The sequence below is a fragment of the Schistocerca serialis genome, chromosome 6 (genome assembly GCF_023864345.2).
Source record: "Schistocerca serialis cubense isolate TAMUIC-IGC-003099 chromosome 6, iqSchSeri2.2, whole genome shotgun sequence".
NCBI lineage: Eukaryota > Metazoa > Arthropoda > Insecta > Orthoptera > Acrididae > Schistocerca > Schistocerca serialis.
The window spans coordinates 647930329-647953709 of NC_064643.1; the positions used below are offsets into that span (position 1 = coordinate 647930329).

Sequence of the window (23381 nt, forward strand, 5' to 3'; positions counted from 1 at the left end):
TTTAGTGTCCTGCTTGACACCAATCAATTTGTTTAAATATCTGGCCATAACCATCGCAACACAGTATTGAGGTGGAACGAGCATGTGGAAACTGTGATACTGATGGCAAATGGTCAAATTTGGTTTATTGTGAGAATTTTAGGAAGAGTGGTTCTACCTGTAACAGGAGACCACATATAGGACGCTAGTGCAACCTACTCTTGAGGTCTGTATCAGGTCAAACTCGAAGGAAAACATTGAACCAATCAGAGGCAGGCTGCTAGATTTGTTAGCAGTAGATTCAAACAACACGTAAATGTTATAGAAATGCTTCAGGAACTCAAATGGAAGATCTCTGGAGTGAAGGCAACATATTTTTTCGAGAAACACTATCGAGAAAATTTAGAGAATCGACATTTGAAGCTGACTGTTGCATGATTGTACTGCCACCAACATGCGTGGCATTCAAGGATGATGAGGACACAATACTAGAAATTACGATTCATACGGAGGTGTACAGACAGTCATTTTTCTCTCACTCTATTTGCGAGTGGAATAGGAGGGGAAAATGACAAGCAGTGCTATAGGGTACCCTTCACCAGGCATTGCACGGTGGCTTGCAGAGCATCGATGTAGATGTAGTAGGAAGGGTGGGAGAGGGGAGAGGGAGAGGCAGAGAGGGGAGGACAGGGGAGAGAGGGAGAGGCAGAGAGGGGAGAGAAGGAAAGGCAGAGCGGCAGAGAGGGAGAGGGGAGAGAGGCGAGAGGCAGAGGAGGGAGAGGCGCAGAGGAGGCGAGAGGCAGAGAGGGAGAGGGGGAGAGAGAGGCGAGAGGCAGAGAGAGAGGAGGGGGGGAGAGAGAGGCAGAGGCAGCAGAGAGAGTGGGGAGGAGAGAGAGGCAGAGGCAGAGAGAGGACGGGGGAGAGAGAGGCAGAGGCAGAGAGAGGGAGGGGGAGAGAGAGGCAGAGGCAGAGAGAGGGAGGGGGGAGAGGAGAGGCAGAGGCCAGAGAGGAGGGGAGGGGGGAGAGAGAGGCAGAGGCACAGGGAGGGGGGGATGAGAGAGCAGAGGCACAGAGAGGGAGGGGGAGAGAGAGAGGCAGAGGCAGAGAGAGGGAGGAGGGAGAGAGAGGCAGAGGCAGAGAGAGGGAGAGGCAGAGGCAGAGGCAGAGAGAGGGAGAGGCAGAGGCAGAGGCAGAGAGAGGGAGAGGCAGAGAGAGGAGAGGGAGAGGCAGAGGCAGAGAGAGGGAGAGAGGCAGAGAGAGGGAGAGAGGCAGAGAGAAGGGAGAGAGGCAGAGAGAGGGAGAGAGGCAGAGAGGAGAGGGAAGAGAGGCAGAGAGGGAGAGGAGAGGCAGAGAGGGAGAGGGAGAGGCAGAGAGGAGGAGAGGAGAGGCAGAGAGGGAGAGGGAGAGGCGGAGAGGGAGAGGGAGAGGCGGAGAGGGAGAGGGAGAGGCGGGAGAGGGAGAGGGAGAGGCAGACGAGGGAGAGGGAGAGGGAGAGGCAGAGAGGGAGAGGGAGAGGCAGAGAGGGAGAGGGAGAGGAGAGGCAGAGAGGGAGAGAGGAGAGGAAAGAGGGAGAGGGAGAGGCAGAGAGGGAGAGGCGAGAGGCAGAGAGGGACGAGGGAGAGGCGAGAGGAGAGAGCGGACGAGGGAGAGGCGAGAGGGAGAGGCGGAGAGGGAGAGGCGGAGAGGGAGAGGCGGAGAGGGAGAGGCGGCGAGGGAGAGGCGGAGAGGGAGAGGCGGAGAGGGAGAGGCGGAGAGGGAGAGGCGGAGAGGGAGAGGCGGAAGAGGGAGAGAGGGAGATGGAGAGGCAGAGAGGGAGAGGCAGAGAGGGAGAGGCAGAGAGGGAGAGGCAGAGAGGGCAGAGGCAGAGAGGGAGAGGCAGAGAGGGAGAGGCAGAGAGGGAGAGGCAAGAGAGGGAGAGGCCAGAGAGGGAGAGGCAGAGAGGGAGAGGCAGAGAGGGAGAGGCAGAGAGGGAGAGGCAGAGAGGGAGAGGCAGAGAGGGAGAGGCAGAGAGGGAGAGGCAGAGAGGGAGAGGCAGAGAGGGAGAGGCAGAGAGGGAGAGGGAGGGTGGGGAGGAGGGAGAGGTGGGGGGAGGGGGAGAGCGGCGAGAGCTGTGAGAGGGGGAGAGCGTGAGAGGGGAGAGCCGTGAGAGGGGGAGAGCGTGAGAGGGGGGAGAGCGTGAGAGGGAGGAGAGCGTGAGAGGGGGAGAGCGTGAGAGGGGGGAGAGCGTGAGAGGGGGGAGAGCGTGAGAGGGGAGAGCGTGAGAGGGGGAGAGCGTGAGAGGGGGAGAGCGTGAGAGGGGGAGAGCGTGAGGGGGGGAGAGCGTGAGGGGGGAGAGCGTGAGAGGGGGAGAGGGGCTAGAGGAGGAGTGGGGGAGAGGGAGGAGAGGGAGGGAGAGGGAGAGGAGAGGGAGGGGCAGAGGGAGGGCAGAGGAGGCAGAGAGGGAGGGGCAGAGAGGGAGGGGCAGAGAGGGAGGGGCAGAGAGGAGGGGCAGAGAGGAGGCGGCAGAAGAGGGAGGGGCAGAGAGGGAGGGGCAGAGAGGGAGGGGCAGAGAGGGAGGGGGCAGAGAGGGAGGGGCAGAGAGGGAGGGGCAGAGAGGGAGGGGCCAGACGAGGGAGGGGCAGAGAGGGAGGGGCAGAGAGGGAGGGGCAGAGAGGGAGGGGCAGAGAGGGAGGGGCAGAGAGGGAGAGGCAGAGAGGGAGAGGCAGAGAGGGAGAGGCAGAGAGGGAGAGGCAGAGAGGGAGAGGCAGAGAAGGGGGAGAAGCAGTGAGTGGGGGAGGCAGATAGGTGAGAGGAAGAGAGGGGGGAGGGTGGAGGGGGAGGGGGGAGGAGAGGCAGAGAGGGAGGGGGGGAGAATGTCTCCTTGGGGGAGGAGAGGGAGTGGTGGGAGAATGCGGACACAATCTGGACAGGGAAGATGATGTGTAGACAGAAGAGAGAAGGAAAAGATATGGTAGGCCAGTGGGAATAGGTTGGTGAAGGTTTAGGTCAGGGGGATTGAGAGAGTGCAGGATATGCTAGAGAAAATCCCAACCTGAGTAGTTAAGAGAAACCTGTGGAGGATGGGATTATCCAAATGGTTTGCAAAGTCATGCAGCTGTTGAAGTCATTTGGGATGTCCTGTGCAGCATGTTCGGCAATTGAATGGTCGAGTTTGTGGTTCGCCATAATTTGGTTGTAGTCATTCATGCAGGTAAACAGTTGGTTACTTATCATACCCGTACAATAATTGCAGCATAGCTGATATATAACATGACTGTTTTCACACTTGGCCCTGTCTTTTACTGAGTAGAAAATGCCTGCAATTGTGGTAGGAGGTAGTGGACAGGTGTATGGGGGCAGCTTGTGCACTTGGGCTGACTACAAAACAGTGACCCATTATGGCGAAGGATTGGTAACAGGATGGAATAGGGATATTGAGTGGGTGGAGGGACACCACTTGGGTGATGTCAATATGATTTTGGGTAGAATATCCTTCATCTCAGGGCATGATAGAGGTAGCTGAAGCCCCAGTAGATGATGTAGTTGAACTTTTCAAGACCAGGCTGATACCGGTTGATCAGAGAGGTACTGGTTGGTGGAGTGTTAACATGTTTACTGGTGTCAGAAGAGCAGATGGCACGGGAGATTTGCCTATTGATAAGATGGATAGTATACTGTCTTCAGTAAAAGTTCTGGTAATGTAACTGATGTATTTTGACAACTCCTGCCCTCCAATGCAGATGCAGCATCCACAGGTGGTAGGGCTGTAAGGAAGCGACTTTTCGACATGGAACAGATGACAGCTGTCAAAGTGGTGGTACCATTGGCAGTTGGTGCACTACATATGAACAGTTGTATTTATGGATCCATTTGACAGTCTGAGATTTACATACAGAAAGGTGGCTTGTTGAGTTCAGAAGGTCCAGGTGAAGTCGATATGAGAAAAGATACTGAGGTAATGGAGTTAGAGCACAGGCTGTTCCTGCATTAATTTCAGATCCCGAAAATGTCATAAATCAATCTCAACCAAACAAGGGGTTTTAGGAGTCTACTGGATGGGAAGAATTTCTCCAGATGGCCCAAAAATAAATTTGCATGGGATGATGCCAGACGAGTTCTTATGGCAGTACTTATCACAAATTTGTTTATAGATCTGGCCTTTTAAAGTGAAATAATTGTGAGTCAGGATGTAGTTGACTATGAGGATTAGGAAAGAGGTGGTGGTTTTGGTATCAGGAGGAAATTGGGAAAGGTTGTGTTCCATGACCTAATGTTATTTTTCAACTCAATTAGCTACCTTCATAGATGTCTACCTCCACCTCTAAGATCACTTCATAAATGCATCTGCTGTAACACGTGCACCAGCCACCAACAGCACCTCCACTCTGACAACGGTTACCCATTCCTCATCGAAACAACTATTCCTTACAGCGTTGCCATCTGAGAATGTCGCATCTTCTTGGACAGCAAGAGTAATTGAAATGTGGTGATAACATTACCAGAGCATTTACTGACTAACAATATCCTGCCCAGCTCATACATGAACAAATCTCCCATGGCATCTGCTTCTCTGACACTACTAAACCTGTTAAACAGGCACTGACCAGCGCTCCTCTGATCACCCAGTTCACTCTCCCCTAGAAAAACTCAACCACTTCCATCAAAAGGGCTTCAACTATCTTGTGCCATGCCCTGAAATGAAGGACGTCCTATCCAAAATCCTACCCACATCACCCAAAGTAGTGTCCTGCTGACTACCCAACCTATAGAATACCCTTCTCCATCCCTATTCCAATCCTACACCCATTTCTGCACCCCATGGGTCATTCCTTTTTGACTGCCCTAGGTGCAAGGCCTGTCCCCCACACCCATCCATCATCCTCTATTACATTTCCTACCCAGAGAAGCTGAGGCTATGTGCAAAAGCGGCCACGTTACGTACCCGCTATGCTGCAATTACTGTGCAGCATTCCACGTGGGAATATTAACCAACTGTCTACTCTCATGAATGGCCACTGCCAGCTATGACACACTGTATCTTGACCATCCAGTTGCTGAACAAGCTGCACACCACAACATAAATGACTTCAACAGCTGCTTCACAATGTGTGCCATTTGGATCCTCTATCCCTGGGCGAGTTTCTCCGAATTATGCAGGTGGGCAGTGTGTCTTCAGCATACCCTGACCTAAACCTCCACTTACTTGTTTCCCACTGCCTCACTGCGTTTTTTCCCTTTTGCCTTGACCACTTCTTCCCTGTTCATATCATGTACAGCCTTCTCCTACCGCTCGCCACCCCCCCTCCCCCCACCCAATGTACAAGCACACTATCTCTCTCTCTCTCGCTCTCTCTCTCTCTCTCTCTCTCTCTCTCTCTCTCTCTCTCTCTCTCCCCCCCCCCCCCTCCTCCTCCTCTCCATTCTCACCCCAACCCCTTTCTCCTTATCCCCTCCCTGTCTCCCTCTACATCTCGACTTTCCTCACCTTTATCAGCCTCTCTCCCTTTTCTTGTACCTCTTTTCACTCTACCCTTTGTAAACCTTTGTCTTGTGCAGCAGTGGGGCACCTGTAGTGTTGCTACCCAGTTTTATCTGAAACTTGTGGGAATTTGTAACAAAGCTACCATGGAGCAATGCGTTAGCTATTGCTGGCTCATAAGTGCAATGTGACAACGTATCAGTTATAGCAACATGTATGCAACAAAAGGATTGCAAGACGGGCTAGCTGTACTCACTGAAACCTGCACCACACAGTGGTAATAGCTAAGAGGCAGGTGTTATTACCACACCAGGGCAATAACCATTTTAAGGCAGATTCATTTGGGATCCAGTAGCACCACCATGACATCATGACCACAGTAGTCAACAAGCCGACTGGGCACCGCCTTGTCAATGTTTACAGTATTTCAATGACATAATTGTTTTTTTAAGAGATATGCAAGAACATAGGCAGCAACTGCAGAAGTTCTTGAGAGGTTAAGGGCTGCACTTTTAATACTGAGTACTGAGAAGTGTCATTTTGCATTGGAAGAAATAAATTACTTTGCTCCTGTACTTGGTAAGGATGGTGTGAGGACTAATCCGAAATTGATGTACACTACTGGCCATTAAAATTGCTACACCAAGAAGAAATGCAGATGATAAACTGGTATTCATTGGACAAATATATTACACTAGAACTGACATGTGATTACATTTTCAAGCAAATTTGGGTGCTTAGATCCTGACAAATCAGTACCCACAACAATCACCTCTGGCCGTAATAACAGCCTTGATACACCTGGGCATTGAGTCAAACAGAGCTTGGATGGTGTGTACAGATACAGCTGGCCATGCAGCTTCAACACAATACCACAGTTCATCAAGAGTAGTGACTGGCATATTGTGATGAGCCAGTTGCTAGGCCATCATTGACCAGACATTTTCAATTAGTGATAGATCTGGAGAATGTGCTGGCCAGGGCAGCAGTTGAACATTTTCTGTATCCAGAAAGGCCCGAACAGGACCTGCAACATGCGGTTGTGCATTATCCTGCTGAACTGTAGGGTTTTGCAGGGATCAAATGAAGGGTAGAGCCACGGGTCGTAACACATCTGAAATGTAACGACCATTGTTCAAAGTGCCGTCAATGCGAACAAGAGGTGACTGAGACGTGCAACCAATGGCACCCCACACCATCACACCGGATGATACGCCAGTATGGCGATGATGAATACATGCTTCCAGTGTGCATTCACTGCGATGTTGCCAAACACGGATGCGACCATCATGATGCTGTAAACAGAACCTGGATTCATCTGAAAAAATGACGTTTTGCCATTTGTGCACCCAGGTTCGTCATTGAGCACACCGTCATAGGCCCTCCTGTCTGTGATGCAGTGTCAAGGGTAACCACAGCCATGGTCTCTGAGCTGATAGTCCATGCTGCTGCAAATGTCGTCGAACTGTTCGTGCAGATGGTTGTTGTCTTGCAAATGTCCCCATCTGTTGACTCAGGGATCAAAACGTGGCTGCACGATCCGTCACAGCCATGCAGATAAGATGCCTGTCATCTCGACTGATAGTGATACGAGGCCGTTGGGATCCAGCACGGCATTCCATATTACCCTCCTGAACCCATCGATACCATATTCTGCTAACAGTCATTGGATCTCGACCAACACAAGCAGCAATGTCACGATATGATAAACCACAATTGAAATAGGCTACAATCCAACCTTTGTCAAAGGTGGAAACGTGATGGTACGCATTTCTCCTCCTTACACGAGGCATCTCAACAACATTTCACAAGGCAACACCCGTCAACTGCTGTTTGTATATGAGAAATTGGCTGGAAACTTTCCTCATCTCAGCATGTTGTAGGTGTCGCCACTGGTGCCAACCTTGTGTGAATGCTCTGAAAAGCTAATCATTTGTGTATGACAGCATCTTCTTCCTGTCGGTTAAATTTCGCGTCTGTGGCACGTTATCTTCGTGGTGTAGCAATTTTAATGGCCAGTAGTGTAGTTGATATGAGATTTTTAAGTACCAGGGACAGCTGAATAGCTACAGCTCTTCACGATTCTCAAGAAGTACTATAGAAAATTTGTGGAAGGATTCATGGATTTAGTGTGGCCGCTTAATACGGAAAAGTGAGTTGTCTGAGGAGTGTCAGAAAGCATTTGACGAGTTAAAGGCAGTATTGACATCAAGTCCAATGTCAGTATTCCCAGATTTATATTTATATTATCATGTGATGTGTCAAACTATGCTCTCAGGTGCATTTTGAATAAAGTTGTCAGTGGAGAAGAATATTCTATTGCTTTTGTGCTGAGACAGTTGAATGGGGCTGAGAGGAATTATTCTACCACAGAGGGAGAGATGCTTAGCCAGGTGTATGGAGTAACATTTTCCAGTGTTGCCTGTACAGAAGGAAGCCTGAAGTAGTGGCTGGCCATGCTGCTATGAGGTGCTTATTAGGTTTGAACACCTGTCAAGCAGACTGACGAGATGGACATTAATACTCAGTGGATTTGAGCATGAAGTAATACACAGACCAGAGAAGAAACACAGAAATGTGGACACACTAAGTGGAAAGATGGCAGTGATACAAGCACTAGGTCAGGACCTTGGTGAGCAGCAAGCAGCACAGAGAACTGATGGCGTATGTAAGCAGTACAGTAAGCAGCAGCTGTTCAGCGCTTGTGACAGGTTATTATGCAAGGCGATGAGATTAGGATAGTGAGTGGTTGTACCAGTGAAGCTAAGGGAAGAGGTGATGAGAGAAATACATGATCACATTTTGGATGGCCATGGAGGGTGCAGAGCAGCAAATCAGAGGATGGCAGAAAAGTACTGGAGGAAAGGAAGAAAAAGTGATGTCAATCAGTATGCCAAGAACTGTGTGCAACAAGCAGATTTGAGTCAAAAATACATAGTGTAGCAGAGATTGTAGGAAGTGATGGAAATGTTTCAGTTTATTGGGGTGAATGTGTTATGACTGTTTGACCAAAATCCAGCAGAGAATCGTTTCATGCTGACTATAGCAGATTATTTTTCTCATTGTATCGATGCACAAGCATTGGTGAACAGACAGATGTTGAGGTTTGGGGTGCCAGAGACTACAATAACGATCAAGGGACAAACTTCATGTCAGACACAATGAAGGAGTTGTGTCAGTTGTTGGGAATGAAAAAATTAATAACTAGTCCACTTCATACTCAGCCAGATCATACGACAGGACAGTTCATCAGATGATTGGGAGGATGATTAATTATTATGTTAACTCCCACCATACAGATAGAGATACATATGTATTTGCCTTTTATGGTAAGTGCATATAATTCAAAAGTATAAACCAGCACAAGATTTTCACCATTTGAGGTGGTATGTGGTGAAAAGGTGCCAGTGCCAACAGTATGATTAAACAGAAAAGAAGCAGGAATGAAGAGCCAGTCCAAGAGTTTTCAAGAACTGTGAGAGAAGTTTGGAAGAGGGTCCAACAAACGAACACCTGGGCCTTTGAAAGACATGAGGAGACAGTAAAACTTTACCTCAATACAAGGTGGAACCACAAGTGATGTTGTCAAGTCCATATATTCTAAAAGGGAAGCAAAAGAAGATTGTAACAAAGTACCGGGTCCCATCCCAAGTGACTGAAACCATATCACCTGTGAATGTGAAGCTACAATTACCAACAAGGTCAATGATTGTACATGTTGGACATTTACAACTGTTCAAAAGTGTGCTAGAGTCAATCGCAGGGGGAATACTGGTAGTAACAAAGAAAAGAGCATAAAAAGGAGCAGAGGAGTCAGCAACAGGAGCAAGAACAGGTACCTCACATGCCTTATTCATTAAGGCCAGGAGGTACTCAATGCATTTTACGTTTTTTTATGATCCTTGCATTTTTGTGTAGATTCTTAACATAATTGGGAGTAGGATCATATGTATATGTTAGGGTAAAGGTTATCTCTATTGTGTGAGAGATGCTGATCGGAGACAGCAGATTTCTGGGAGGACGAAAGAGGGTAATGGATACTTTCTTCGGGTTGCCATTCAGCAAGGGCTGAAAAAGAATAATGCCAGTTTTGGTGGTGTCGCACCTCTTCTCCTGGGACAGAATAGGGGCACTGCAAGATCACTGCCTGGCTGGAGGACTTTTGTTTTCCAGGCAGCAGGATTTGGCATTGTCTGTTCACAAGTGGATGTCAAGTTTGGCACTTAATGTATGGGAACTAAGGAACAAAATAAAGAGGTTGGAAGAGGTATTTTCAGGTCTGCAACAGTTAGCAAGCAGTGATGGAGTACTAAGGGAGCTTTCACAGGAACACAAGAAGTTGCTCATAGTGTATGCCCAGTTAAAGGAGCAGGTGTAAGAAGTAGTAGGAGAGGCACCACACGAATTACAGAGGAGAACAAGAGGATGAATAGATGCGGGAGGAAGGATATTCAAGACAATATTTGGGACAGCATATGACCTGAACTGGACAGCAGAATAGGCAGAAGAGAAGAAGTTGTAGATTGGCACTCCACATGGATTGTAAGTTTGGAGAGTAGCATGCCAAACAATACACGCATGCTTGACAACTAACTAGGCAGTAATAAATTATACAAGAGCATGAGCTAGCATTCTAAACTGGGATTTAAGGTAGTTCAAGCACGGATGACAGTACTGGATGTAAGAATAATGCTAACAAGATTGTTGCAGTCATCAGACGATAGTATCTGAGAACCAAGAGTGGAGTTAACGAACTTGCAGGAAGCCATTCATTGGGCACTACATGGGCAATTGGGTCCAGTCCTATCGTTACCTGAGCAGTATCTGAAGGGAAAGAATTAACACTCGAACTACAGATAGTAGCAGTGCCTAGCAGTCGGAACCTGCCTGTCTACCACCATGAAGCAACTCTGGAAGCAAAGATGGATAGTGCGCAGTTGTACATGTCAGTGAAGGTAATGGCGGTGGACAAACACACACTGTTTAGGTTTTACACGGTCCATTCTATCCAAATTTGTGCAGATGACAGAGGATGGTATGTTAATGATAGTGGAAGACAGGGATCAGCATACAGTAATGAGCGAGGGAAAGTTACAACAATGTCACACGTGTCATCCTTGTGCAGGAGCCGTGCTAATTTTCTCTGTATCGTTCCAATTTTAGTATATGTACTACCGAAGCGAGTACTACAACAATGCCAAAGTGGGATGGGTCACCACATGTCCTACTCACATAGATCCAGATGGGAAGAAACACATGTGCCATGCTATTGTTCAGGGACAAGGCAGAGGGTCGCCCATGTCAAAAGGAGTTGATGGAACCGAAGCCGTACTTCTAGCAAGCAGGTCTCCATTGCAAATACTCTGTGAACAACAATGTAATAGTGGTGGCAACTTGCTATGAACAAGAAAAACTTACGGGAGCAAGAAGCTTGGAATTCATTCAATGATTCAGACAATAGCTGCAGAGAAAAGGCGGATCACTGTGAAGCAACTAATGCAGCACATTGACCAGTATCAGGATTGTAGGCAATGGGTAACCGTGACCTTGAGTGTCACAATTCCTAGGACCATAATGACATATTTTGTTTTGTATATCTTCTTTTTTTTTATCTGAGGCAATGTGTCATTCTGAAAACTGATTTCAGGGTAATCCTGGTCCCAGACGACTATTTCCTGAGCGAGAGATGGAGAGTGAATTTGTTACAGCTTAGGGAGGACTGGAAACATGAAGGAAGTGATGTAGGAGCAAGGATGTGGCAACCACACAGACACAGTGGATGACAGATGTACTGAAGGATTTGCAAGGAAGCTGCTATAAAATTTAATGTAGTTAATTTCCAGTCTAGTAAAACCTTGGGAGTGTGCTAGTTATTTTGTTAATCAATGGTAGAAGTTGTCACAGTGGAGTACAGGTCCTGAACAGGACCTGAGGCCCCAGGTCTTCCTTTGGAGAGTGGCAATGTAGTGTCATTATCCAGTTTTAAGGGAAACTTGTAGGAATTTGTAAGAAAGCTGACACGGAGCATTGCGTTAATTTCTGTTGGTCATAAGCACATTGTGGAGAAGTAGGTTATAGCAATACGTATGCAAAAGGATTATAGGACAGCCGATTCACACTCAGCAAAATCTGCACTGTGCAGTGGTAATAGCCGGAGCGTACAGGATGGTGACACCACACCAGGGCAAGAACATTTTATGTGCTATGTTACCAGGTGCTGGGTAACAGTGCAACAAGTGCACCCCAGAGCTGTATAACTAATTGTGAATTTTGACACAGATTCATTCAGAGTATAGCAGCATCACAAAAATGCCTGGGCCATGCCAGCAAATGAGATGACTGGGCACTGCCAGCTACAGCCACGGGTTTGAGACTGGGTTGGTGCTCCTGCACTTATTCCACCCTGCGGGGTTTGGTGTCTCTGCACCACTCACCTTCTATTCACACCTGCCACCGACAGATTCCACCCAGGGGGCAGTCGGTTTTGTTTTCCTCTTGTCACCACAGTAGACACAAACTGGGCCTGAGATGACTGGCTGTGGGTGTTCTACAGTGGTAGACAGTCGCAGCACAAAGAGAGCATCGCTAACATCAGGGCCTCAACAAATTCGTGGGCCGCTGGATTGCTGCAGTGCACGTACCTCTTCTTCGGGCCAGAAGCTAGCTACCTGTCGGCCATTACCAGCCGGAGTGGGGCTGTCTGCCTCATGTTGACAACAACAAGGTGTGAAAATGAAGCCTAATAACACACTTCTCTCAACCCCAAGTCTGTGACTGGGCCCCTCTGGCCCGTCACTCCATAGCTCACCCTATGAAGTGGTGCCTGAAATCAGCATCACTCCCACAGAGTGGTGCCAACAGCCGGCACCCTGTTCACACCTGGCATAAGACCTGCCTTTTCTCACTACCCTCTCCCCACCTGAATCAACTGAGGCAATTGTTTTCAATAATTGATAATCAATTATCAGTCTCATTGTGGCTACAGGAGTGTGTGTAATTTTACTAGAAAGAGAGTAAATGCTTGCACTGTAGTGTGATTATTGTTTCCTGTCACATGTTTCTAGCTCTACACATCAGTCCACTACAGGTGAATGGTAGCCTTTTCCTTTTCAGACAAAGATTTTGAAGTAACAATGCACTAGCAAGATTATCACTCCATACAGCTTTAATTTCTTATGAACCAGCATTTGGATAATAGTAACTTTTCCTTCGCCTGTGAAAAATGGACATTTGACCCTTTTCTGCTGCTACCAAAGGATTAAAAAATTAAAAGCAGGCCTTTCAAATATATTTCATTTGTTCTACATTCATGTGTGTAAACTTCAGCAACAGCCAAGGACATCATCCTCTTACATAAAAAATAGGATTACTATGGTGTCACAGAGTTTACTCTCACCCTTTTCTCAGTGCTTCTGACTTTCATTCTCCCTCCCAGTAGGGAAAAGTGTACATAATAAATTTTAATTCTAATTCCAAGCAAATGTGCAATTACCAAGTGAATAAACATTTCCTATGAAACAGCAAGCAACCAAAGTCATGAATGAATACATGCAACATGCTACCTATTTGGCATTTATTACAACTAAATTAAATGAGAGTGATAGCAGGACACAAATATAATGTATTTCAAACTCATTCCCTAGCTCCTACCAAGCACTGCACTCAACAGCCCTTTCATAATTGTGACAGTTAACACAGAAACAGCAAAGAGTATCTCAATATCCCTTGCACAGCTGAAAACAGTACCAATAAACTTATATAACAACAAGATCTTTTTTTCCATCAGATAAAAGTGAACACACGTATTTTTTTCTCAATGTGACCTACCCTCTTACTCATAATCTGCTCATATGTCAGATGCTGATAATCAACTTGCATATCAGTATGAACCCCATTGTCCTTAAATAGGCCTATTACTATTGGTCACTCCTTTCTCTCATTAAACAACCAGCTCACAAAACCAGCAACAGAGCAATGTGCAGTTTAACAGAATGATGATGTGCCTTGGCATATTTCAGACACAGAAAGTGCTATTGAAGGTAAAAGTGTTAGAAAAACTTTAAAACTAACTGGAGAGCAATTTCTAAACCTCCCTATTTATTTCCCTCTGAGCTCTGTTAGTTAAGCATCAGGGAAAGAATTTAAAGTTTGTACCAAATGGACAAATTGAACACGAGACCAGTTTATAGTTCATTGGCAGAAATCTATAAATAAATTAGCATGAAACAAATGCAGTAATCCATTAAAACAATAAAACATTTAAAAAATTAAATAAAAGTGAAGCATGAAAAGAGATTTGCATAAAAATTGTCTGCTACAGGAAACTACTTCCTAAGACAGATCAAATGGAAATGAAAGAGAAGCAAGGATAACATTTGTGTTCATGAAATTGTGTGCCAGTGGATAACAGCTGTAATTTGTCTAATACATGGCACATAAAGGTAATTTTATTGATTGATGAGGATAGTGGAATTAAAGTACACAGTATAGGAAGTATTGTGCAATCTCAGGCTATATAATCGGAAAAGTGAAAAGCATCCATCTCGTACAGAAAATCTGGAGATTAAACAAAATGAAATACACACAGTATTGTAACAAGAAAGCACACACCTACATATACACACTTACTCTGTAGGCCACCACAAAGAGGAGAAAGGCTGAGGGCAGACACTTTATCACTTCTTGACTAAGTAGTAAGACAGCCACCTTTACAAATCTTCATTGGTCCTCATTTTTCTGATATAACCTTCATCATTATTACAAAAGACTGATCCTCAATAATACAAGAGCAATCCTATCTGTTATTCACAACAACCCCACTTGACTTCATTGAGTACATCTGTGATAAATCTGCCCAAGCTAATCAAACCAGTAATTATATGTTGCTCTTCTATTAGTCTCCATTCTCTCTGTTCTGTTAAACCTATTTGGTACAAATCCCAAACACATGAATGATGCTCAATAATGAGTCAAGATGAGAGCTTACTTAGACCTGACTTGTATTGACAACTCTTGTCCTATTTTTTATTGATTTTGTAATGATTTCACAGATTAATCCCTTTTAACTGCACCAACCAGTTAATCTGGTACAGTGCCCATCAATGTACAACCTGATTGACCTCCTAGCTTCTCCGACATTCCTCCACCCACATTTCGTGCCCTAAATCCGCATAACATGATGGTACCTATGAACTTGTGATCTGACAGATCTACCCCACCTTTCCAAACCCCACCTCCAACTGTCCATTTTTCCTTCCTGAGGAAGGACCTAACTGCTCAAAAAGCTATGCACAATTTTAATGCATCCATTAGCAACACTGGACTGTCATCTCATCAAGATGAATACTACTAAGCCATGCAAATTCTGCAGTTTTACTATTTTCTCACATGAATTTTTCTTGTTGTTGTTGTTGTTGTTGTGGTCTTCAGTCCAGAGACTGGTTTGATGCAGCTCTCTATGCTTCTCTATCCTGTGAAAGCCTCTTCATCTCTGAATAACAACTGCAACCTACATCCTTCTGAATCTGCTTAGTGTATTCATATCTTGGTCTCCGTCTATGATTTTTACCCTCCACGCTTCGCTCCAATACCAAATTGGTGATCCCTTGATGCCTCAGAATGTGTCCTATCAACCGATCCCTTCTTCTAGTCAAGTTGTGCCACAAATTCCTCTTCTCCCTAATTCTATTCAGTACCTCCTCACTAGTTACATGATCTACCCATCTAATTTTCAGCATTCTTTTGTAGCACCACATTTCGAAACTTCTATTCTCTTCTTGTCCAAACTATTTATCGTCCATGTTTCACTTCCATAGATGGCTACACTCCATACAAATACTTTCAGAAAAGACTTCCTGACACTTAAACCTATACTCGATGTTAACACATTTCTCTTCTTTAGAAAGACTTTCCTTGCTATAGCCAGTCTACATTTTATATCCTCTCTACTTCGACCATCATCAGTTATTTTGATTCCCAAATATAAAAACTTGATTATTACTTTAAGTGCCTCATTTCCTAATCTAATTCCCTCAGCACCACCTGATTCAATTTGACTACATTCAATTATCCTCATTTTGCTTTTCGCTTTTGTTGATGTTCATCTTATATCCTCCTTTCAAGACACTGTCCATTCCGTTCAGCTACACTTCCAGGTAGTTTGCTGTCTCTGACAGAGTTATAATGTCATCGGCTAACCTCAAAGTTTCTATTTCTTCTCCATGGATTTGAATTCCTACTCCAAGTTTCTCTATTGTCTCTTTACTGCTTGCTCAATACACAGATTGAATAACATCAGGGATAGGCTACAACCCTGTCTCACTCCCCTCTCAACCATTGCCTCCCTTTTGTGCCTCTTGACTCTTATAACTGCCATCAGGTTTCTGTACAAATTGTAAATAGCCTGTTGCTCCCTGTATTTGACCCCTGCCACCTCCAGAATTTGAAAGAGAGTATTCCAATCAAAATTGTCAAAAGCTTTCTCTCTGTCTACAAATGTTAGAAACACAGGTTTGCCTCTCCTTAACCTATCTTCTAATGTAAGTCATAGGATCAGTATTGCCCCGCATGATCCAACATTTCTACAGAATCCAAACTGATCTTCCCCGAGGTTGGCTTCTACCAGTTTTTCCATTTGTCTGTAAAGAATTTGTGTTAGTGTTTGCAATCATGACTTATTAAACTGATAGGTCAGTAATTTTCACACCAGTCAGCTCCCGCTTTTTTTGGGATTGGAATTATTATATTCTTCTTGAAGTCTGAGGATATTTCACCTGTCTCATACATCTTGCTCATAAGGTGGGAGAATTTTGTCATGGCTGTCTCTCCAACAGCTATCAGTAGTTCTAATGTAATGCTGTCTACTCCTGGTGCCTTGTTTCAACTTAGGTCTGTCAAATTCTTCACGCAGTATCATGTCCCCCATTTCATCTTCATCTACGTCCTCTTCCATTTCCATAATATTGCCCTCAAGTACATCTCCCCTGTAGAGACCCTCTATATAGTGCTTCCACCTTTCTGCTTTCCCTTCTTTTCTTTGGATGAATTTTTCTTATGATGAAAATAATATTATGTATGTTCCCATATCTGCCAAGTGAAAAATGTGATAGTAGTTTCTAACGGATAATCACTACATGTGAAACTAAGTAACTAATGTAAGAGCAATGTCCAATGCTAAAAGATAAGCCAAACCTATGGCAGTTATAATTCACATTGTATGTTTTGACACTCTACTTCCACTGATGTCTACCACCATATTTCTAGACAACGACAGTTTGCACTGGACAGCCATTCATTCATTTTCTGTGTACTTGGTGTATACAGTACAGGCTTGTCTAAAGGACTTCATGCCCCAGATCTCTTCTTATGGTGAGCATAAGCTGTTGTGATGTAATTCTCAAAATGATTTCTAATCTGACTGAAATGCAGAACATGACTTTTGCAGTTAGAAAATGTGAATCCTACTGAGAATCATCATAAATGAGTTACAGTCTGTGGAAAATATGCCATTACTCACATTCATTATATCCTAATGCTAAAAAATAACAAAAATTAATGGTGATGTACGCAAATAAAGCATGCATCTTGCTGTAGAGTTTCAACATACAATACTACACAAAACAACAACTAAAACAGACAAAAAACAAACAAAACACACACACACACACACACACACACACACACACACACACACACACACACACACACACACATGAGAAAGCAAACACATGTCTACAAGCTTGTCATGGTGTCTTTTAAAGAAAAATATAGCAGAAGTGGAAGTTTATGTTTATCGTCTTCACCTGGGTCGTTGCCGTTCATGACCTGATGGGAGGGGCTGCCATATCATACCTGCACCAGTGCGCATTCCTTTGCCAAAAGTAGGATCTTCCTGCAAATGAGAAATGAGGAAATTCATCTATCTTTAGAAGAGGCACCAGACTTCTATATGCTGTTGATGATTAACCATTTTCAAATTCAAAACTAAAAAGTCAAGGAGTTGCCTCACATAAAGAGCATCAAAAAGTGCTGACAGGTATTCACAGTGTCACAGATCTTTGGGCTAATATCTAGAAAGTTACACAAATGTCTCAGTTTCACAGTGTTTGTGCTGGAATGATTCACTGGGTGTAATAGAATTCCCACGATGTAATATTTATGGGTCACACTGACAAAATTATGTACGGATGTAGTCAGTCAGATAACATGCAGGAGGCCTACAACTTCTACAGCTACTTCAGAGTTCTCTCTTCTCTGGTGTCAAAATGTGACCTTCAAAAATCAAGTCACAACAAATCATGTCTAGGAAGTACAGAGCTTGGCAAATAACTACAATTCTCTTTTTGCCAAGAAAGTCTGGATGAATCATCTGGAGCACTGTCATGAAGCAACAGGCAGTATCATAGCTTTTTTGTAAGTCTTTCTTTGCATCAAATTATGTCACAGAGATGGTAGAGAACTTCAGGAGTAGTCTTTCACCATCTTTCATTATTTATTGTACCCAATGATTTGATCATGTAAGCACCGGTACTTTACGATAGCAAACATCTTAAACCCAAGGTTATTTTGTATCAAGTAATTTCCATTTTCAAATTCTATTTTCTAGAGGGTGATTTAAGAGTTTGCTGTATACAGTTACATCTGTAGTTTTGACAGCTCATTTCTTTTCCTATGCTGGATAGCTGGACCTATCATATCCCAGTAGAGATAGCTCTGAAAAAGGGGTTGGGTTGCAAAAGGTGAGGTAATTTTCATTTCCTGTATTGTTTCATTTATTACCCCTCTCGGGAAAAACCCAAGATTTAGATCTTATCCCCATTGTGTTCTATCCGACATCTTGAAAAAACTGCAAGAAATGGCATTTTTTTCAGTTTTTTTCTCAATAACTTGCTTCTAATGCATTTTAAGCAAAAATATCACAATATCAATTTTAAAGGGTATTCAATTTCCTGTAAATTTCATGCACAACATGTTGAAAAATTCTGAATAGCTTCCGAGATACGAGGCCGTGAAAATCAGCAAAAATGTTAACAAACAGCAAAAAGTTACATTTGTCAATGATTTCGCCTTATAGCTTTTGTTTAGTGCAGTTTTGTTTGCAATGCATAATAATCATTGTTGTAAGTGATTTGATTTTCTTCAAGATTCATACAGAACATTTGCAATTACTTCCTACACATGCTGAGAAATGTTGCATTAACAATTTTATTGAAAGTGGACTCTAATCTGAAAATACCATCCTAAGTCAAAAATAATATTCCTGACCATATCATCATCTCTAAGCCATTCTGTATGCAATATATACATGTAGTTCATGAGATTAAAATAGCCTAGAGAAGATTATGTCTGGTGATGCCTGAGCTTGACCTTGACATTTGGGAGCTCACATTTTTAGTTCATCACGTTTTATCCAGCTTAATATTTGATACTATTTAAATTATCCCTCATGATTGTGCTGATATGAACTACAAAATTTACAAAAGTGAGAGATGTGTTACGCTATCCACACAAGACAACCCATGTTTCTGCAGTACCAGCACAAAGTTTAACAAGGAACTGGAAACACTAGAGTAAACTAGCAGCACAGCCAAACTGTGGGTTCAGTGTTTCCAGTTGGTCACACTGATAAAACAGTTTGCTGAAACAGAAAAGACTGCAAATTGGCAGCTTCATCCTGACACGATTCAGAAAATTTTGCCATATTTTCGTGCTGGTGGAGACTTCCACTTCACCAAATGGGCTCACCTACAAATGCAAAATATACTGACTCTCTAAGATAAAATGGATCCAGTAGAATTTCAAAAATTCACAACTTGTGTTTATCTCACAATCAGCTGCTCTGACAAGGTTTAGTCTTGGATATTGTAGTTGAGTAACCCCCATGAAAACGATGAAGGGTTCTTGAGGGATGAGGCATAACAGACAGTGTCATCACTTGTTGGATTCTGGGGTTAGCTGCATAACAAAATGTTTGCCATGCATCTCAGTGGCTGTTCCAAATTTTCCAACATGTTTTACATGAATTTTGCAAGAAATTTAACACCCATTAAAATTGATATTGTCATATTTTTGCCTAAAATGCATTGGAAATGAGTTACTGTGAATGACACACAAGGGGAAGAAGATCTAACACTTGGATTTTTCATGAGAGGAGTAATACATACAACATACCTGAAAGTCAAAATTACTCCACCTTTTTAAGTCCACAATTCTATCACTACCAGGTTATAACAGCTTCACCAGAGCCTCAATTTTCCGGTACATTTCAATGTTCCTGTAGGACCTCACAGCTACCACAGCAGTTGTGGGACACAGTTCTCCACTGCACTTCACCACTTAATGTGACACTTAGACAGGGAAAGGGGTGAACCCCTGAAAATGGTTTAAACTTTCAAGGATTTGGTGAGAATAATACATGGAAATGGAAGAAATTACAAAGGGATAAGTGAATGTGCGAGGGGTGCTTATAGGTTTATGAGAAGAATTACAGTATATAAAACAAAGAAGTCCACCCAGAAAGTACAACGCTGATATACCAAACATATTACATACCAATCCTGTTTTATAATGCAAAAAACTGGTTCATGAAGAAACAGGAAAAATGTAAATTGTAAGAGAGTGAAATGAAGTTTTCAAGAAGTCATATAGGTGCAACAAAAATAGAAAAAGTGAAAAGCAAATGTGTTAGGGAGGTAACACATGACAAACCCCTACAACAAAAGATTAATGGAATAAAATTAAAATGGTATTGGCTTGTGAAAAGAATGGATGAGAAGAGGATGCCAAGGAAGATCCACAAGATTGATGATGGAAACCAAGAGACCAATGGGAAGGTCAAAGGACAAGAGGGTAAAAGGAGTGGAAGAAAGCTCAGAAAAGAGGAAAAGACCAGGCCACAGCAATGACAGGGAGGTGGCGGGAAGTCAACAGAGTCTCCAAGCAGACACTGCTAGTAGGGAGAAACTGTACAAGATGATAAAGCTGTAATATGTTTCACATTTAATTTATAATTTTTAAATAAAGATGTGTGTTACTATTACATACATGGTGCGGCAGCGTTCATAGTAGGATACTAAAAACATGCCATCATGCAGTAACTGCAATTTATTTGTTACCTCTTATGTCGATTAATAGTTAAAAGTATGCCATTTACTAATGTGTAAGTCATTGTCCATTGTGTGGATTACTTTTTGAATATGACTCCTGTCAAATGATTCCCCCTCTGCACAACACATTCATCTAGGGGGCATTGGAAGCTTTCCATAACTCAGTGTAACGTATTCCCTGGGACATTGCCGATGGCAGTTCTCATGCGATCCTTCAACTCAGGAATGGTGGCACAATATGTTTGGAACACTTCTTGCTTCAGGTAGCCCCAAAGGAAAAAGGTTGCACATGAGAGGTCAGGTAAGCGAGGCAGCCACAGCCAAGAAATGTCACCAAAACAGGAAATTACTCTACCGGAAAATGTCTGTCGCAAGAAATCCATGCAAATTCTGGCTGTATGCAAGGTTGCTCCATCTTGTTGAAACCATAATTGTTCCACATCCACATCGACCATACCTAACTGGGGAAGAACGAAGTCTTGCAGCATCTTTTGGTAGCATTCATTGGTGACAGTTACAGCCACACCGCTGTCATCCTCAAAGAAGTAATGGCCAACAATCCCAAAGGAAGCAACTCCACACCACACTGTGACACAAGAACTGTGCAAGGGCTAGATGTGCAGTTCATGTGGGTTTACATCACTCCAATAAAGCATATTCTGTTTATTCACTGAACCACATAACTTGAAATGAGCTTCACCTGACATCAGGATGGTGTGCAACATTTGTGGATTTTGGCAAACGAGATCAAGCATGGTTAAGCAGAATGTTTCATGTGAAACCCAATCACGAGGCCTAATTTCCTGAACAATCTGCAGCTTATATGGGTGAAAATGGAGATCTTCATGCAATATTCTCGTGAATGAGTGATCCAACATATGCACAGTTTGCACATGACAACGAGCAGATCTTTTTGGGCTAGGTAATAGTGCAGCACGAACATTTTTCACAGCTTCTGGTGTTCACATAGTTCTTTCACTTCTTCCCGGTTTGCCATTGCAAACAGAACCTGTTGCTCTAAATGCACATACCCACCTCACAATGGTCCGTCCATCTGGAACTTTCCCATGACCAAGTTGAAATGTTGCCGAAATAGGTGTTGGGTAGCAATAACAGAGTCGTTGTTCTTGAAATAACTTTCAACAGAAAAGGTGCGATGCTGTGCATTACACCGCTCCATATCTCTGTCACACTCGAAATGGCAGCTCATTAGCACATGAACGTGGCATGAGCTGGCATGCATTCCTGCAGTACGTCATTGTACTACGCAAGTCAAATTATGCTATGAACGCTGCTGCACCATGTATTATGAAACAAAATGTCCTCTTACTGAATACGAGTGGTATTCTAGATATGATGTAACACGTCTCTCAAACATTTTTAACATATGTGTTACACAACAGAAAATACAGGATGGAATAATGACAGTATTATGGAAAGGACAGACTGCTAAATGCCATATAATGGAGATGCTGAGTCTCAGATGAGCACAACAGAAAACTGTCAAACAAGTAAGCTTTTGGCCAAAGAGGCCTTCATCAGAATTAGACAAAACATACACTCACTCATCCCGCCCCCCTCCCTTCACACACATGAACACAATCTCTGGCTGCTGAGGCCAGAGTTTGATCTCAGCAGCCAGGCTGTGGTCATATTGTGTGTGTGTGTGTGTGTGTGTGTGTGTGTGTGTGTGTGTGTGTTTTGTCCAATTCCAATGAAGGCCTTTTCAGCCAAAAGCTTATTTGTTTGGCAGTCTTTTTGTTGCGCCTATCTGCAACTAGCATTTCCGCTATATGGTGAGTAGCAAACTATCCTTTTCATTATACAGGGCGTATACGCAGACAAGAAAAAATTTCCAGGTTTTTCTGATTTCCCAGTTAAAAATAAATTTTCTCCCAGGTCAAAATACACTTTTTCCGTGTTAAGTGACAGTATACTTTCCCTCGGAACCGTAAAAGTTATAAATCCTTTGAACGGCTTCATACACCGGCGTAGAATTTCTCGGTACTACAGAAAATGAAACTCAGGAGGAGGAGGAGGATGTGGAGGAGGAGGAAGGGGGTGGGGGCAGGGACAAGTTTTGGAAAGATCTTTGATGTGTAGCAACATGTACACTGCAAATTTTCATATTACAAAAGTATAAATGCTAATTCAACCAAACACCACATGTTACTTTCTGGAGCATTGAAATAGAGATTGTGGTGCAATGACAGCGGATAATCACAGCGTAGGTCACGTGATGTAGTCAGCCAACAGGAACATCGCTGTTAAGTGGCGCAAATACACAAATAGGAAAAGTTAATGGTTTAAATTAATGTACACAGTGTTGCTACAAGAAAAGCAAAGTTTTCACGTATAACATTAGTCTCTAAGATTTGTGGGGACGTAGAACCTCTGGCTCACCCCGCAATAATATCGCTATCCTAAGGCAGTGAGAACAACTATATCTTTACCAGATCAGTTCTCTGTAGTACACGCTCTATGCTACATGCATCGTATATACACTGCGAGGATAGAAGTATTCATAGTAAGTGACGGGAGTGTGAGTGATTATTTATCATCGTAATTACCACGCCTGCTCCCACTGCCCACAGATTAAGAAGCTTCAAGAGAAGCTAAGCTTTCACGTATAATGTTGATCTCTTTTGCACGTGTTACACTTTAAGATACATCAGACAAATGTAATCTTCTGGTCTCTAAATTCTTCTAAATGGCTCGACCTCAAAGAGTTGATTTTTAAATGAGAGCCAAATGCTCTGATTTAAGAAACCAGTTTCAGCAGTTGCCAGAGACCGCCAGATAAAAGGCGTCACCGCTCTTGCGCAGCTACGATGACGCAG

At 43.7% G+C, this 23381-nt stretch overlaps 1 protein-coding gene and 1 pseudogene across 1 annotated transcript in view; both read right to left on the reverse strand.

Moving 5' to 3' along the window:
- Positions 1 to 23381, reverse strand: part of LOC126485089 (piezo-type mechanosensitive ion channel component) — a 699946-nt gene that overhangs the window by 186059 nt on the left and 490506 nt on the right. The window contains exon 33 of the mRNA XM_050108694.1: positions 17239 to 17327. Coding sequence (XP_049964651.1) covers positions 17239 to 17327 — 89 coding nt within the window. The remainder of the gene's footprint in view (positions 1 to 17238; positions 17328 to 23381) is intronic.
- LOC126485631 (U6 spliceosomal RNA) lies at positions 10524 to 10624 on the reverse strand (annotated as a pseudogene).